This window comes from Notothenia rossii (genome assembly GCF_949606895.1).
Source record: "Notothenia rossii genome assembly, chromosome: 8".
Lineage (NCBI taxonomy): Eukaryota > Metazoa > Chordata > Actinopteri > Perciformes > Nototheniidae > Notothenia > Notothenia rossii.
This window is the reverse complement of record NC_136906.1, coordinates 31,735,005-31,751,459: the sequence shown is the minus strand read 5'-3', so window position 1 is coordinate 31,751,459 and position 16,455 is coordinate 31,735,005. Positions and strand designations below refer to the sequence as shown.

Here is a 16,455-nt window from a genome sequence, read left to right as displayed (position 1 = left end):
GATTTTGTTCTCAGCAGGGGACTTTGAGAGAGGATTTCTCAAAAAATACACAGTAAAAGTACTTCAATGTATTGTAGTAGTAGGCTAACTAATACAAAGTCAAACAGTATCAATTTCATTAAGAACTAATGGTAAGATTATATTTTTATCATTCATCAAATATAGCAGAAAAACATGCATTATGTACTAAGGAGGGGATTTTGACAGAGGATTACTCACAAAGTACACAGCAAAAGTACTTCATTTTATTTCTAAGTAAAACTAAAACCGAGTCCAACAGTGTCAGTTTTCTTAACAACTTGTGGTAAAACATATTTGTATCACTTGTCAAATATAGCAGGAATGAAGAGCAGCTGATTTGAAAAAACAAACTCGAGAGGCGGCTGAGTGACCGAAGTGCAGAACCGCTGTATATTTTAAATCTCCTAACAATGTTGTCACTTTTAGACAGAGGCTTATTATATTTACAGCCCTTAATAACATCAATTTTCTGGGCTCAATATGTGTCTTGGCCGTTTTCGTTGTGATCGCTAAATTCCCCTTGTTTATAATAATCACCGTCCCTTCAGAAGGATACTTTAGTGATTCAAAGTGTGATTTTAGCAAACGAGTGCTTTTGTTTTGAAATCACTCCGTGAGTTCCGCTCCGCCCCTCGCTCCAAGGACCAGTTGACCATTTAGTAAGGTAAAAAGCAAAAAGCAACAAGCAAAAAGGCCTCTCAGACGCTCTTCCGTTTACGTGTTTAATAAAGAAAAACAATTGGACGGTAGATACACGGATTCCAACCAAGAACAATTTATATATCCGTGTTTGTGTCTCAAGAAGAGAAAGTAGGCTTGTTTGAGAGAAGCGAGACCTGCGCAGACCTGCGCAATTTCGATCAACGTCTTGCTCGTGCGTTGCATGATGGTTAGTCATTTTGTCCGACTTGCTCTGGAGGCTCATTCACATGAGACGTTGAAATCTCGCGGGACAAAGACGCCCGCAGCCTTGAGAGCGAGGCGCGGGGTTATGGCTAGAAAGGATCCGTCTTGTGTAAAACTCTCGCGAGAGTTTGGCTGAATGTCACGTGGCTGAATGTTTACGTTTTGCAGGCAGCCTTTCAGTTACGATCGTTAACATCAGTGGGCCACAGCAAATGATGATGAGAAGCTAAACTATCTATTAATTATGTAAATTACAGGGAGTGTGATTGTTGAAATAGGGTGTTAGCGGTCTTGCTGGTGTTCAAAGAAGAATGACAACACTGTAGATCACCAACACTATGGTTTATTTTTTATTCACAGGCAAGTCAACGTTGTAGCAGTAAAAGTCCCAAGATAGCTCCTGGTGCATTAAAATGTTCCCTTGCACTGTTTTACTATTATGTCTGATGTTTCGCTATTAATATTGCTGCTGCATTAATGTGTATGTTGCATCATGTTACTGCTGTAGATGTGTTTCCGAGCCGCTCCGATTACAACGAGAGTTACAACGAGAACGTAACGTCATATTTACACTAGACGGATCCTTTCTAGCCATAACCGAGGCGCGGCGAGGCGCCGCAGTTCCTCTCTACGGGCTGCGGAGGCGAAATGCTTGATGGGAAACGACTCGCTGGTATCTCGAGCTAAGCGCTCATTGGTGGTTTTTACCCCGTGCTGCTGATGAAGCTCTCCATTGGCTCGGCAAAAGTTTGTTGTTGTTTTGTGTCAGTTTTACGTCGCCACTTCCATTCACATTTTTCATCATTGTTCCACAATGTTTATCATCATGAAATTAATATCTATATATGTTATACTATACTTGCACTGCTTACCGTTTTCATACTTTACACATCTTAGCCAGGGGCGCCGTAAGGGGGTGAAAGGTTAGGACGATTCTAAGGACCCGTGACTGACAGGGGCCCCAAACATTTTTAGAACATTAAGAAAAAATGTTTAAGTAACCTTTCATCAATCATCAACAATTAACATTAATATAAAGTTAAATTGATAATGTACCCACTACACTTACGATTCATTTAACTTTTTTTCTGCCAAAAATTAATTATCCAAAGCCTCTGTACACCCCTCTCTATTTACATGTAATGGTTTGGTCCAGCCTCCAAATGCTGTGCGGCACCGCACTTTCTGGCAGAGATTGAGAGGCGGAGCATGTGAGGAGGGATCTAGTACTACGTGTGTGCCATGTCTCAACCACTCACAAAGTCAGGCTTTCAAGAAAGAAAAGAAAGGAGAGAAAGAAGAGAGAGGCACTAAAGGGCGACAGTATGTCACCCAGTTTTTCAAGAGAAAAGGTGTGTGGTCCATGGTGGAAATTAGTCTGTTAGCTAAGCTTAGTCCATTGTAAATAATAATTGTAATGTTTTGCTGACATTAAGTACTGTTAATATCATCACAGAAAATGCTGAGGTTTTTCATTTCACTGCTCTTTTAGCTCACATTTAATAAATGCAGGTACATTTTTAGCAGCTATTCATATAAATCAGTTGTCCCTCCCCCTGGTGCCAGGACCAACAGATCCATCTCTAGGCTCAGCAGCCCTGTCCCCCCATAAGGCTTTGCAGTCTTGCCATGCTGTGCATTGAAAGCCAATTGGCTAGAAAGCTGGACTTCAAGGACTTTATCAGTGAATTTGCCTGTAAGAAGGCTAGGCGCTGGGCTCTTGGTGAGTAAGGCTGAGCAAGGGCTCGTAATAACTGTTAAAGGGCAAGGCTATGGTAACGATATTGGATCACTACACACAAGATGCATGATGAGAAAAAGACTGAGAACAGGTAATAGGCTCTGATTTAGCACCACCATCAGGCCTTTTCACTTCCATTTCCGTTTTGTTGTCCATTTACACTTTAATACCTGCTTATTTTGTAGTTGGTATGTATTTTATTTAATAAAAAAATCTGCTGCTTATGTTTTTTTTTTTGTTATAGCATTTTATAAATGATAATATCGGTGTTAAAGTTCACTTTATTTTAACTTAAGAGGTCATGTATATTTAAGTTATATTTATTTAGATTTATGAATGTTCCATTGAAAAATGTTATTAAAAAAGGCATGTACACCATAAAAGATGACTTGAGATCTATTGTCAGGAATGTTAGTCTTATATAAAATAGTGAATTCTACTGTAGAATGTTGCACGTCTGCACAGTGTTATATGTTCACAGCTCAGTGTCAGTAAGTATTGTGCGGTTAGTATTGGACTACAAGATAGAGGCAAGCCTGTACAGGTAGAGTTATTTAAAGCATAAATGAGTGGGTTGGGTTCTGGAGGTGTGGTTACAGCAATTGTGCTTGGTTGGCATGGCCTGGGTCTGGCGGTGGGGCCCAATGTGATATCTTTTCATGGGGCCCAAAATCCCTGGCGGCGCCCCTGATCTTAGCATATTCATACACACTGTTCATACTGCTCACAGGCTGCTGTGTATATCTAGTGTATTCATACCCCTCACTGTTTATTCATCATTCAATTCATTCTATATTTTATCCTGTAGATTGTGTACATTCCTTTTCACTTTACTGCTTGTTGCACTCCTGGTTGGAAGCTAAACTGCATTTCGTTGTCTCAGTACCTGTAATATGTGCAATAACAATAAAGTTGAATCTAATCTTGAGCAGGAACAAATGTATTTACTTAGTACATATCTGACATTAACGATTAAACACATGTGTGCATTCTTTATAAATGCAAACCGAGTCAAGCCGACTCCGGAGGTGGCGGTATGCACCTTAAAGTGGTTTGCAATCCGCCAAAAAACACAGAGAAGAAGAAGAAGAAGGCGAAGAAGTAGAAGAAGAAGAAGCCGACTCGGAGCTGTCCGACTTCAGGCGAGCTTTTTGAGACCTCCCCCGGCTGCGATCGGCTATTCTCATCTACTTTCGAGGCGAGCCGCAACGCGTCTCAAACAAGCCTAGTCTTGCAGCCTTCAGTTTCTATACGAGTGCCGCAGAGGATCATGGGAAACACGTCTGCTCTCAGCTGATAAGCTCCATAACAAGAGAAGGGTCTAGTTGCGGCCGCTGACAGTACACAACACTACACGACACGCCCACCTGACACGACACTACGGTGGCTGAGAGGCACTACCGTTAAAAGCGAATTGACGAGATTTACATCATACAGCCCATATAGTATAATATTTTACAAATGATGAATTACAGCAAACATGTGCAATATATCCATTATTACAGCTCCGTGGGCTGGCAGTAAGGCGATATGGTCCGTTCTTATTGTGCATCCGTGGGTAAAGAGAAACTCATGTAGTACTGAACCATGTACTGAACACGTAACATGAACGTGCCGGGCACCGCGGTCCCGTGGGTTCGAAGCGCGTTCATAATGCAGAGGGAAATAACTCTCAGAATAACGTTATTAGCACATTTTACAACTTGAAGAACGAATGTTTTTAATAAGGGCTATACAAACGTTCATACTGGGGAGTTTATTTAGTTTAAAAAAAATTATCCAACGAGTTACAGACCACTCTTTCCCAATGTAAGTCAAAGGGAAAAAGTGTTTCCGGACCCAGCAGCCTAAAGGAAGTGTAGTTCCGCCGTTTGGCCACTTTTCATCAGACTCCGGCGCACTTCCTGGGGGCTTGGTTCAACTATGGGTTCAACCTCCACTGTCCGCGGCCGCAGCTAGAACCTTCTCAGCCACCGTAGTGTCGTGTCAGGTGGGCGTGTCGTCTAGTGTCGTGTAGTGTTGTGTACTGTCCGCGGCCGCAGCTAGACCATATAGGAGAACAAAGAGAGCAGAGAGCATTGGCTGATGGGAAATATCTTCCTGCAGCGTCCTGTTGAATCAGGTTGTAGAAACAAGAATATTATTTACTGCTTTGTTCTATCTGCCCTTTCAACCATTATTTATCTTCCTATATTGCATTTTTAAGTTGTTTTAGTTATTGTTTTAGATTGTAGTAAACTGATGGTTAATGCTCAAATAGTACAATATTGTTTTCATTATCCGGATTATGCAGTTCTATGTGCAAATAAGAATAATAATTATTACAAATAATAACAATTGAATAAATAAATAATAATGCACTAAATACAATCGTAATAATAATCATACTAATAAATAATTATGAAAAAAATAAATAATTAAATAGTACTGAAATGAAAACAAACAATGTTATATTAAGTATAATAAAACAAACAAATATTTGAATTTAAACAATAACAGGTTGATAAAGCATGAATAGTGTTCCATATTTCATGTACAGGTAGTGGTCTGTGTTGCAGCAAATTAGGGGTACAAATGTTAATAAAATAAGATATACTTAATTCCCTAAGACTCTAACCTGGTACATGTGTGTGTGTTTCTCACATATTTTTATATTAGTTTGTTATTTTGATCCCTCGCGGCACAATATCTCAGAAACTAGGTCGCTCCCATTTTTCATTTCACTGCAAGGAGAAAAAAAAACTACGACGGTTAAATAATTATTCAGATTTGCTGGCAGTAATGAGTTAATTCATCGTTGATCATTGAGGATGTGTGAATGAGAGTCAGCTGATCTCTCTCACGTGTTGCCAGTTTCATCAAATAAAGCTCATTGTTTCATCTCCAACCTCTGCATATTCATTATACAACGCTCGTATGGAAGAGGGAAGCTGCCAAAGTAAAAAATAAATAAATGACATGATGAATTAATTTAAATTATATTCAATTTATATATTTTTTAATGAATGTATGCAGCTATTAATGAAAGCGATGCAAATTGATATTTCTGTTTGAATTTGTTTTAATGTAATTTAACATTTTATTTATTACAATTATTATTTATTAAAATCATTATTATTATTATTATTATATTAATTGTTATTTTTTAAGAATATTTAAATAAATTAAAAAAATCTTCTTTAACATGCATTTATTTTAAATCTAAGCATTTTTTTATTTATATATTTATTTTGAATCAGTTTATGAATCATGAAAAAAAATTACAGCCTACATAGGGGGAGCCTCGCTGCGGGGTAATGATGGACCTCTGTCGCCTGTCAGCACAACTTCAATGATGCCGTTTTAAAAAAAAAAAATGTAAGGGCGGTGCCAGCCTGTGATTCTCCAGATTCTACAGATGGCCAGTCCGCCCCACACACACCTCTACACACACACACACACACACACACACACACACACACACACACACACACACACACACACACACACACACACACACACACACACACACACACACACACACACACACACACACACACACACACACACACACACACACACACACACACACACACACACACACACACACACACACTTTAAACCAGCTGCGGCAGAAGGTACTCTGAGAGTCACGGACATTAATTCATAGATCAAAGCAGACTGGTTTACAGACTCTCCTGTTTTGCCAATCCGGTTAAGCCCTGAGCCTGTTTTTCAGGTTTCAGGCTCGAAAATGACATTCCCAGAACAATTGACTATATCTTCACTTCTAAAAGGGGTAAATTAATAATCTTTTTTCTCAAAGGAATGATAAACCTGTTGGATGTAGAAAAGTCCAAATCAATATATAGAATATTTTTACATTATAGTGTCCGTCCAAAACAAACCCATTACTTATAGTGAAAACCACCCTTGAATGATGGGATAGTAGACTAAAAGCTTTAGGAATCCACACTATAACATATAATAAGTACCCTGTATCAAGATTGATGCAAAAATAAGTGACATTTGACCTTTTTAGACAGATTTAGAAAAAGAAACCCTCTTCCCTCAAAGAAAAAAACAAACATGCCCTGTCGCAAGAAAAAAAGTGCAAAAGGAAACATCCATGTAAACTCAGCATGCTGCTCATCTTGGGTGCCAGTTCATCAATGTTTGGGGTGAGGCTCTGAGCTAAGGAAACCCTCAGGATTGAGTGAAGGTGTGCGTGCAATATACCGTTGGGCCAGATCCAATGGTAATTAGAAATGATCCTGTGGGCCGAAATTAAAATCCACCAAGGGCCTGATTTGGCCCCCGGGCCTTGAGTTTGACACATGTGCTTTAGGGGCTCCGTAGTTTCCTGCCTTGAAAAACTAGCAAACACACACACACACACACACACACACACACACACACACACACACACACACACACACACACACACACACACACACACACACACACACACACACACACACACACACACACACACACACACACACACACACACACACACACACACACACACACACACACACACACACACACAGATCACTTCAGGGGACATTACATTGACTTTCATGCATGTCCTGGAGACTTATCCTAACCTTAACCATAACCAACACATGCCTAACCCTAACCCTTAACCTTGCCCTTACCCTAACCCTAAACCTAACAAAGTCTGCACCCTAAAATGAATGATTCCCCTCATGGGGACCTCCATTTTGTCCCCATAAGGGAGGTGAGTAACCCTAAACAGATTTAGGTCCCCACAAGTATAGCAATGCTAGACCACACACACACACACACACACACACACACACACACACACACACACACACACACACACACACACACACACACACACACACACACACACACACACACACACACACACACACACACACACACACACACACACACACACACTGAGTTAGAGGTCATAATGCACTTATAATGTGCACTAATGGAAGAAGTTTGATGAATAATTAATCATTTTTGATGTCAAACAGGACTGTACAGTAAAGTAAACACTATATGATATAATGTTATTATTAATACAGCTCTCTGCTCTCTGATTGGCCGAGGCTGTGCTGATGTCAGCAGGTGTTTCACCTGTGATGGGTTCACCTGCAGAGGTTATCACAACCTGTAAATGTTAGAGGGACCAGGTCATAAATGTTAGTTATAAATCTTTAATCTGCTCTCTCGTGCTTTTAAAGTATTTTCGAGCGAAAAGCAAACTCTCTGTTTTCATCTCGCCAAGTCTAATCTCCTACTGAGAGACCATGAGGCTTAAAAGCCTTTTTTTTTTTAAAACTACCATGCAAACTCCAGAGGTTGTTACGGAATTTTGTTTCACCACATATTTACGATCGGAAATACAAATGTACCAGATAGTGTTTACTTCGTATGTTTCCTGCTCTATTCATCGATGCATGTTCTTCTGACAGTTGTTAAAACTCAGGACATCAAAATAGGGCTGCTCAATGAAAGTGAAAATCATAAACACAAGGATTTTAATCCAGTTTTAAATTCCATTAAATCATAATACCATAATTTATTTTTCTTCACTCACCAGTGGCGAGCCATCAGGGCCCTCTAGGCCTAAGATCTTCTACGAAATAATATTTAAAAACATTACAAAAATATATATATTTTTTAACATATTTAAAAAATATATTTTTTCAATTATATTTTTCATTAGTTTTACCAAAATAACTTGATTTAATTGTATTTAAAATAACATTTCCAAAGAAATAAATCCTTTGAATTTGCCTATTCAGTTTCTGTTTGAATATGAAGGGTTAAATGAAAGAAGCTCCTTTAGCCATCTCTGCGAGTTACTGTGAAGACAGGAGCTGATTGGTGGTCCTGCTGTACATTCACAGAGGGCCCGCTACTGAACGAGAGAGTAATGTCAAATGACAACCCTGTCTCCTAAAAATTACGTTCCCACAAAACTAAACTGCATTCTCAAATACGTTTTGCTAGAAACGTATTTTCTCCCACGTTACGTTCGTTATGAACGTATCTTAAATACGTTTATTTTCTACATATCTTTGCCATTTATTGTCTTGATTATAATAATGATAATAGTCATATATAAAATATCATTTTAGAGCACACATTTGAAATCGAGAATCGGGCTCGATATATGGTTAAATTAAAATCAGTAGGTGAGGCTGTAATTTCGCCAGCTGCTACTCTCATGAGCGAGGCAGAAAATAATAGTTTTAACATGCCAAAAAGCTGCTGTGTCATTTATTGCACCTCAAACATTAAAACAAATCCAGAGTTACGTGTTTCTGTACTTCCTCTAAGAAGAAAGGACAGTAAAATTAGATCTCTGTGGCTTCAGGCTTGATCGCCGTTCAAATGACAGCGTTGGTTTCCCCAAAAGTGGGCGGGGCTGTAAAGTGACGCAGATTTTACTCTCATCTATTATTCAAAACCATTCTTTTTATTCTAACGTAAATTACATGCCAGTGTTTTATCTTTTTATTTCGCGATTTGTTTTTGCATGTTTAACTGGGAATGTTTTCATGTTGAACCTGGAATTACGTCACTTCACTTTGTCTTCTTCGTCCCTTTTACGTTCCAGACAATGCATGGCACAGCGTAACAGACTGAACAGCGAACCCAGGTGTGTCTACATTGGAATTACATCTTCATTACTGAAGGAAAAATACTTTATCTAGTGTTTGTTAACTGGGTTTTTAATGCAGTTGGCTTTTCTTAATGGTTACAATATTGCTATGAGTTATATCTGAAGCAAATTAGGTTTCTGAAGATGTGTAGTCAATTCCACCCTTCAATGTAGCATAAATGTGAACTCTCATTACAGGAACAATACCAGAAACAGACGTAGGAAAGATCCTCAGCTCGCTGATTGGATGTGTTAATGCGATATGATTTCCGAAAAAAAATTCAGAATTTAGGATGGCCGAAGACACTACACTGCCCATAATCCCCAGCTATCGTTTGGGACTACAGTCCCGTTGACAAACCCCGTGATTAATCTTCAAGCTCTGGGATTGGATGTTGGAGTGGCAGTGCGCCAAGGTTACGCCGAGCGTCAAACAGCTTTTTGAAATGGAACAAAACCACGGCAGACTATCCAAAGCTGGACTCAAACGCCCCCACAGAACTACACATGCTGGCTATTGTGTTTCGCAACATGTTCTATGGCACGTCTCTAATGGGGAAAAAAGACGTTTTCGTTTTTCCAAAAATTAGAAGTTGACAGTATTAAACTGTCTACAGCCCTAGTTTAGGCGATAGGAAACAAATTGGTGTGTACAAATTAAAAAAATGTAATTAATAAATGGGTGAAAATCGCTTGTGTCCATAATGGGCAGCATTAATATATACCCACATGACAGCTCATTATTACTTTTTAATTCTACTCCACTACAATTCAGAGGTTAACCTGGTATTTTTACTCCACTACATTTATTTTAGGGAAAGGTGATTGTCAAGTACCAACAATCAGGAGAGATATTTGATAGTTGGTGCTTGAGAAGACTAAACATTTATCCGCGGATCTCTATAAAGTATATTCATTACTCGTTATTCTCTACTAATAGTTAATTAAAAACTGTATATAATGGCTATTTTTTCAAGATTTCAAGATTTTCTAAGGTTTATTGACATATCATATACACAACTACGGTGTAGTTATGCAATGAATGAAACACTTGGGTCACAGGTTCCTCAACAGAGCATTACAAGACATCTATCAATATTTGTGTATACCTCCACCATTAAACTATCAAATTCTGCACATTTCTTATACTATCTACATCAGTGGCGAGCCGTCAGGGCCCTCTAGGCCCTCTATGAGGGCCTAAGATATTCTACAAAATAATATTTAAAAACATTAAAACAAATAATATATTTTTTTTAATATATTTTTTTAGTTATTTTTTTCATTAGTTTTACCAAAATAACTTGATTTAATTGTATTTAAAATAACATTTCCAAAGAAATAAATCCTTAGAATCTGCCTATTCATTTTCTGTTGGAATGTGAAGGGTTAAATGAAAGAAGCTCGTCTCTGCGAGTTACTGTGAAGAGAGGAGCTGTTGGACGTCCAGGCGGTCCAGCTATGAATTCACAGAGGGCCCAGCTATAGTAACTGAACGAGAGAGTAATGTCAAATGACAGTAAAATTGACCTTTCGCAAAGCCACGACCCCCCTTGGTTACTGTTGCTAGTCCGACAAGCTGAGAGCCAGATGCGTTAAACAAAGCCATAATGGAGGGTCTCCGTAACGTCGGAGTCGCCTTACCAGACTCATTTTGGAGCAATAACGCAGCAATATCCTCCAGGTCCCGACAAAAGGGGCTACAATACGCTATGGAGGGTTATATCCACAGTATAAACATTAGAAAAGAGGGAGGCACAACATCAATAGAGGCACTTGCATACAGGTCGCAGTGCAAGAGTGAAAAACCACATGAGCTGTATGTCAAATTCGACGGAATTATTATTATTATTTTGGAATAAAACAATACAATCACAAGAGGCATTAAATGTTGTAGTTTGTCTAAAGTTAACTACCGTTTCCTTGGTGGCTTTCTGCATCCACCTTGTTGTTCCTTTGTGGGGGTCGGGGTGCCCACTTGTGCAGCAGGATTAGGGAAGTCGGCAGTAGGCTTTCCATTAACAAAATGCTACAAAGATTAAAGCAAAATATAAATGAATGATTGCCTGTTGGCTTTCTTGTTTGTACTTTGACCACAGGTAGACTAATAACGGAGCTCAGCTGTTCAGACATTATTATGCATCAAGTGATATACATGGTCAAAACGACCTAGAAGCACACAGCTTACAGCTGTAATCGTGTGACTTTAGCTAACGTTAGTTAGTGAAATTAGTTAATTAAATTAGTTAATTTGTGAATGTAATCTTTGCTAGCTAGCTAGCTACGTTAGCACGTATTTACCTTGGAGCAAACGTATTTGTGTTTGTTGATATTCGCCATATTCAGCTGGGCATGGGGCCTGCCGCATTTCTTTATCCACTGGCGGCATCTCTCCTCTCGGGTTTTGGGTTTAGGAAACGGGTAAAATATCACCCCCCCCTCTAAGCTTATGGGATATCTGCTATCCGATTTGCAAAGACCATAACCACAACGCTTCACCATTTTTGCAATGAATTTGAACGCAAAGCTTGTCGGACTTCCACAGGGAGCCGCGCACGTGATCGAATATGATTGGACAACGGGCATTTAGGGGCGTGGCTTTGCGAAAGGTCAATTGACCAATCATATCTTCCCTCTAAATGGGTGGGTGTTATTATCGCGGACTTTATGACAAGTGCCGCCTGCTGTGAAACTTTTCTTGTTTCCATAGCAACAACAACTTCCTGTGAACGGCGTTAACTCGCCTTCAAAATAAAAGCATGTCAAATTACACTTAAGACATACAACTGCAACAAAAGTAACAAACACAATGCAATATCCTTTTCAATTTCAAAGAACACAAATATGGTTATTTACAGGTGTTGTTTTGTGTGGTAGAGGGTCGCTTTCATTGATGCGTTTTGCACCCCGGGCCATTGTTTTGATATTCCACTGAAGTATACGCTGTGACGTAATAACTCGAGGGAAGGGGTGGGGGTCAGAGGGCCTAGGTATAAAAGTCACGGCTCGCCACTGACCTACATACATAAGAGTATAATTAATGTGTATAATATCAGTTATAATTCAATAACGTGCTTTAACCACTAGGCGGTGCACAGAAGGTACACACAGCATACTAATAATAACTTTGTATTATTAGTGTAGGACACTTATGTATGTATAACATCTGAAGATGTGTAGTTGTATTCATGTTTTTACATAATTTTACAGGATATTGCTATACTATTTCTCATGTTTTACTTCTACACATTAATATCTGATTTGTAAAACATCACAGACAGAAAGGTATATCCGTCATTTAATGGTAAGCTATTTAAATTGTGATTCCATAGATGTGTCTCCCATCACCCAAATCCCCTGACTATTCTCTCAACTCAGTGTTTACATTCTTATATTCAAAGAAAATCAGTAATATCTTTAAAAACTACAAGTCCTTTTCTATCAGCTGTGCACCGTTATGGTGTAAATATAACCTATCTACCAATTGGATCAAATATAAAAGTCAGCCAAATTACTATTGATACTGCAAGGAGATGTATTTTGTGAAAATAAATGTAAGATGTTGTTTAATTGTTGATATATTTATGATCGGCGGCAGTTCTTCAAGTTTGTCAAGTCTTCTCATCAGGGCTCTATAAATCATACATACAAATTAGTCGCTTTTCGGCGCCTCCCGCTTTTTTAACGCTGATTTGGGTGACTTGTGTAATTCGTGGAGAACCAAAGAGTTTTTGTTTGGGGGGGGGGGGGGGGGGGGGTCCGACTCACGGACTGAGGGACAACTTCTCTCTTCAAAAATAGACTTTACTTGGGCGGGCCGCCCACGTATAGCCTATTAACGGCCGCCAAAGTATATTTTTGTATCCATCCGCGAGCATGACTAGTGGACAAATGATCCCTCGCTCTACACCTCCTGTACCTGTTCGCTCTGCTATCGCGTGAAGGGTCTGCTTGCTAACAAGCAACCAACAGAAGACAAACAGGAGTCACATGTTGTTGCACATCAGTCATGCGCAAATGACGCGCACTTCTGCACCAGTCAGTTGCGCAACCACCACATGTAAGTACATTTTTCTGTTGGCTGTTATAACATCATTAGCTCTAAAGTGCATGTATGTTATGTATTTTTACCATAGACTATATATAAATGGTATTTTTTGTATAATACAATTTTATTGCATCAGCTAATTGGATTGCGTCAGCTAAATGAAATGTACAGGCTTTATTTGTACCTAAGGGTGATCGGCCCTCCGATTAAATTGGCAATTTCACTCCAAATGACTCCATTTATTATTAAGGTACAATTCTAAACGTGTACACCCTTTTAATTTTAATTTGGCAAATACTCCGTTAGCTCAATGCTAACATAGAAGAGCGATCGACGCGCTAAAATAAATTAGCATTACGCACGCGGTAATTTTATACTTGAACTATATTTCTGTCAACCTGATCAACATAAACGACATGAGCTTAATACTTAGACATATTTTTCTTGTGCTCTGTGGAAATGAACACATGACTGCTGTATAGTTTACTAGTTTGGTATTGAAGTAGCCATATCTGATATTGAATAAGATTTAGAGGCCTAGCCATGAGTCTAATGAGTGTTTAATAATGGGGACACTTAACGTTAGTGACAACTCTAATTTGCATTCATTTTCAGAATGAAAGATCTTGAGGAAAGTGATGCATTTGTTGTGAAAGAGCTGGATGCAGGTTGCAAATCCAGCTGGAAGAGGTCATGGCTAAAGCTAGATGTCACAATTGAGGTGAAGTCAGTCAAACACACATTCCCACTGTCAGACTTTTTCAAAACAGTTGACAAAAAAGGATGTGCTAGATGCACTCTGTGCACAAAATAAATAAATTATGGCAGCAGGGGCGTGCATGGCCTGTTGGCACACTGTCAGACAGAAATTCACAGACATAAAGTGACCACAATCACAGAAACACAAAGTGTTGCACAACTCCTCAGAAAGAGCCCATTCCCAGCAACCCCCAAAGCGGCAGCTGACAAGATCAGGGAAAGGATAGCGCCTACACTACCAGTACCTATGTGTGATCGCATATCCAATGCAGAGGTGTGTGTGTGCGTGTGTGCGTGTGTGCGTGTGTGTGTGTGTGTGTGTGTGTGTGTGTGTGTGTGTGTGTGTGTGTGTGTGTGTGTGTGTGTGTGTGTGTGTGCGTGTGTGTGTGTGTGTGTGTGGAGAAGAGTAGCCAACACAACTGTCCTAATGCTTTTGAGCAATGTTGGGGGAGCTTTTTTTTTAGAGCAAATGCTAAGTTAAAGGTGCTGTCAGTAGGAAGGTTCGTTGTAGCTAAATTAGATTTGTTTTCCTGGCTGTTATTGCTGAACATTCCCTACCTCTCTCAACTGCACCTGTCCTAATTGAACTGAGTCAACAAGTGGCTGCAGACAAAATAGCACTTAGTAGGATGAAACTGTCACGAACCGCTGCCTCTTACAAGATGGTGCATGGTCTGGGCCACACATTCTCTGAGAGAACGCTCTCCAGCTTAAGGAAGTATCACTTTTCTCTTAATGTAGATGAGAGTACATCTAGCAGTAATAAAAAGGTGCTTGCAATGCTTGTGAGCTACTTTGACCAAGAGCTGAAGGATGTTGTGGTGGAACATTTGGGTTCTCTGGAAGTTGTTAAAGTCAATGCTGCCAGCTTGGAGGAGCTCATCTGCAATTTCTTAAAGGAAAAAGATATTCCCTGGTCAAACCTGGTCAGCATAATGTTAGACTCATGCAATGTGATGCGAGGCAGCAAGTCAGGACTGGAGACAACAATTAGACAGAACCATTGTAAAACGCTTCTTGATGTTGATGGTGATTCATGTCACCATGTGCACAATGCTGCAAAGGAGGTTTTGTCTCCCACTGTTGGTTGTCTGCGTATGACGTTGGGATGCAAACAAAAAGACTGCTGCCTGTGTACAAGGTCCTGTACTATGGTTTCATGGGGAAAGAGGACAAAGCTCTCTACCAGGATCCATTGCAGCAGCTATATGAAGACTACAATGTCAGCGAGAAAGCACAGCGAAGGATCACATTTGTGCACCAAGACCTCAGTAAGAAAGGTATGTATATTAGTTTAAACAAGGAACTCAAATTGTGAATGTCCTGTTTGAATGTAATCAAATGTGTTATCTTTTTTTTTCTTTTGGTAGGTATGACTGAATTGGGGAAGAAGAGGAAGAGCCGAGTGGTAAAGAAGATCTGGTTTGAGAACCAAAAAGGTGGACCTGCATCTCAGTGTGTACCTCAGTGTACTGCCAATACTAAAAGAGTATGTGATGGTTTTCCAGGTGAGTGTTTTTTTTATATATACAGTGTATATAACACACACCATATAGAAATAACATGAATTATTGCAATTTTATAAACAAAAGATGGTTCAGTATTTACTGAAACGTGCCCTTTCTGTGCATTTAAGGAAAGTCAAACCTTGATCCACAAGCTGCATGACAAGCAGCTTCAAGTGTTTGACAACTTCCTGGCTTGCTTTATCAAACCAGAGCATCTGAAGATTTCGCCCAAAGCATTGACAGAATTGGACTTGGCCAACCGGACACTTTATTCCCAGCTCTATATTGGTAAAGTGGCAGAAAACCTGGAAGGGGCATGACTGCCACCATGATGTTTAAGAGAGAAGACGAAAAGTTTGGACCAGTTGACAGAACACTGTGCCGCAACATGAGGTCTGCTGCAAGAAGGGATAAAGCACAGAGAGAGGAGAGGCTTATGGAGAAAGGGAGGAGACAGGTGGAGTATGGCTTCAAGAAAACATGTGCAAGTTCCCAAGAGAGCAAGAGGACAGCACAACAAGAGGAGAAAGAAGCAAGGTTGAGACATGCAGCTAAGCAACGGAATGCTGCTAGACGTAAAGCAGTAGAAACACTTGTGCAAGCAAAGAAGAAGAAGAAAAACCCTTAAAGTCAAAAGTGTATAATATCTACCTGTAAATAATAATAATAAAAACCCTTGATTTATAACTTAACATCTATGTCTCCTCTTGATCTGAGTATATTATAAAGAATAGCCAGTTAATTGAAGCATTATACAGTTCTGTTTTATATGAGTGTTGAGACATGTATCCATACATCTCTTAATTTTGCCCTCAAAGTGCACCAGATTGATGCATTTAAC

The 16,455-nt window shown here is 39.5% G+C and overlaps 2 protein-coding genes across 2 annotated transcripts in view; one reads left to right on the top strand and one right to left on the bottom strand.

Moving 5' to 3' along the window:
- The window catches only part of LOC307014439 (syntaxin-1B), a 96,141-nt gene that overhangs the window by 50,834 nt on the left and 28,852 nt on the right, over positions 1-16,455 (bottom strand). The window lies entirely within an intron of this gene.
- LOC307014440 (uncharacterized protein) lies at positions 15,143-16,306 on the top strand (the record flags this gene model as incomplete). The annotated part of the gene is made up of 3 exons (XM_079642337.1): positions 15,143-15,386; positions 15,477-15,614; positions 15,743-16,306. 3 exons carry the CDS (start codon positions 15,143-15,145, stop codon positions 15,772-15,774), a joined length of 414 nt encoding a protein of 137 aa, XP_079498463.1. The 3' UTR covers positions 15,775-16,306.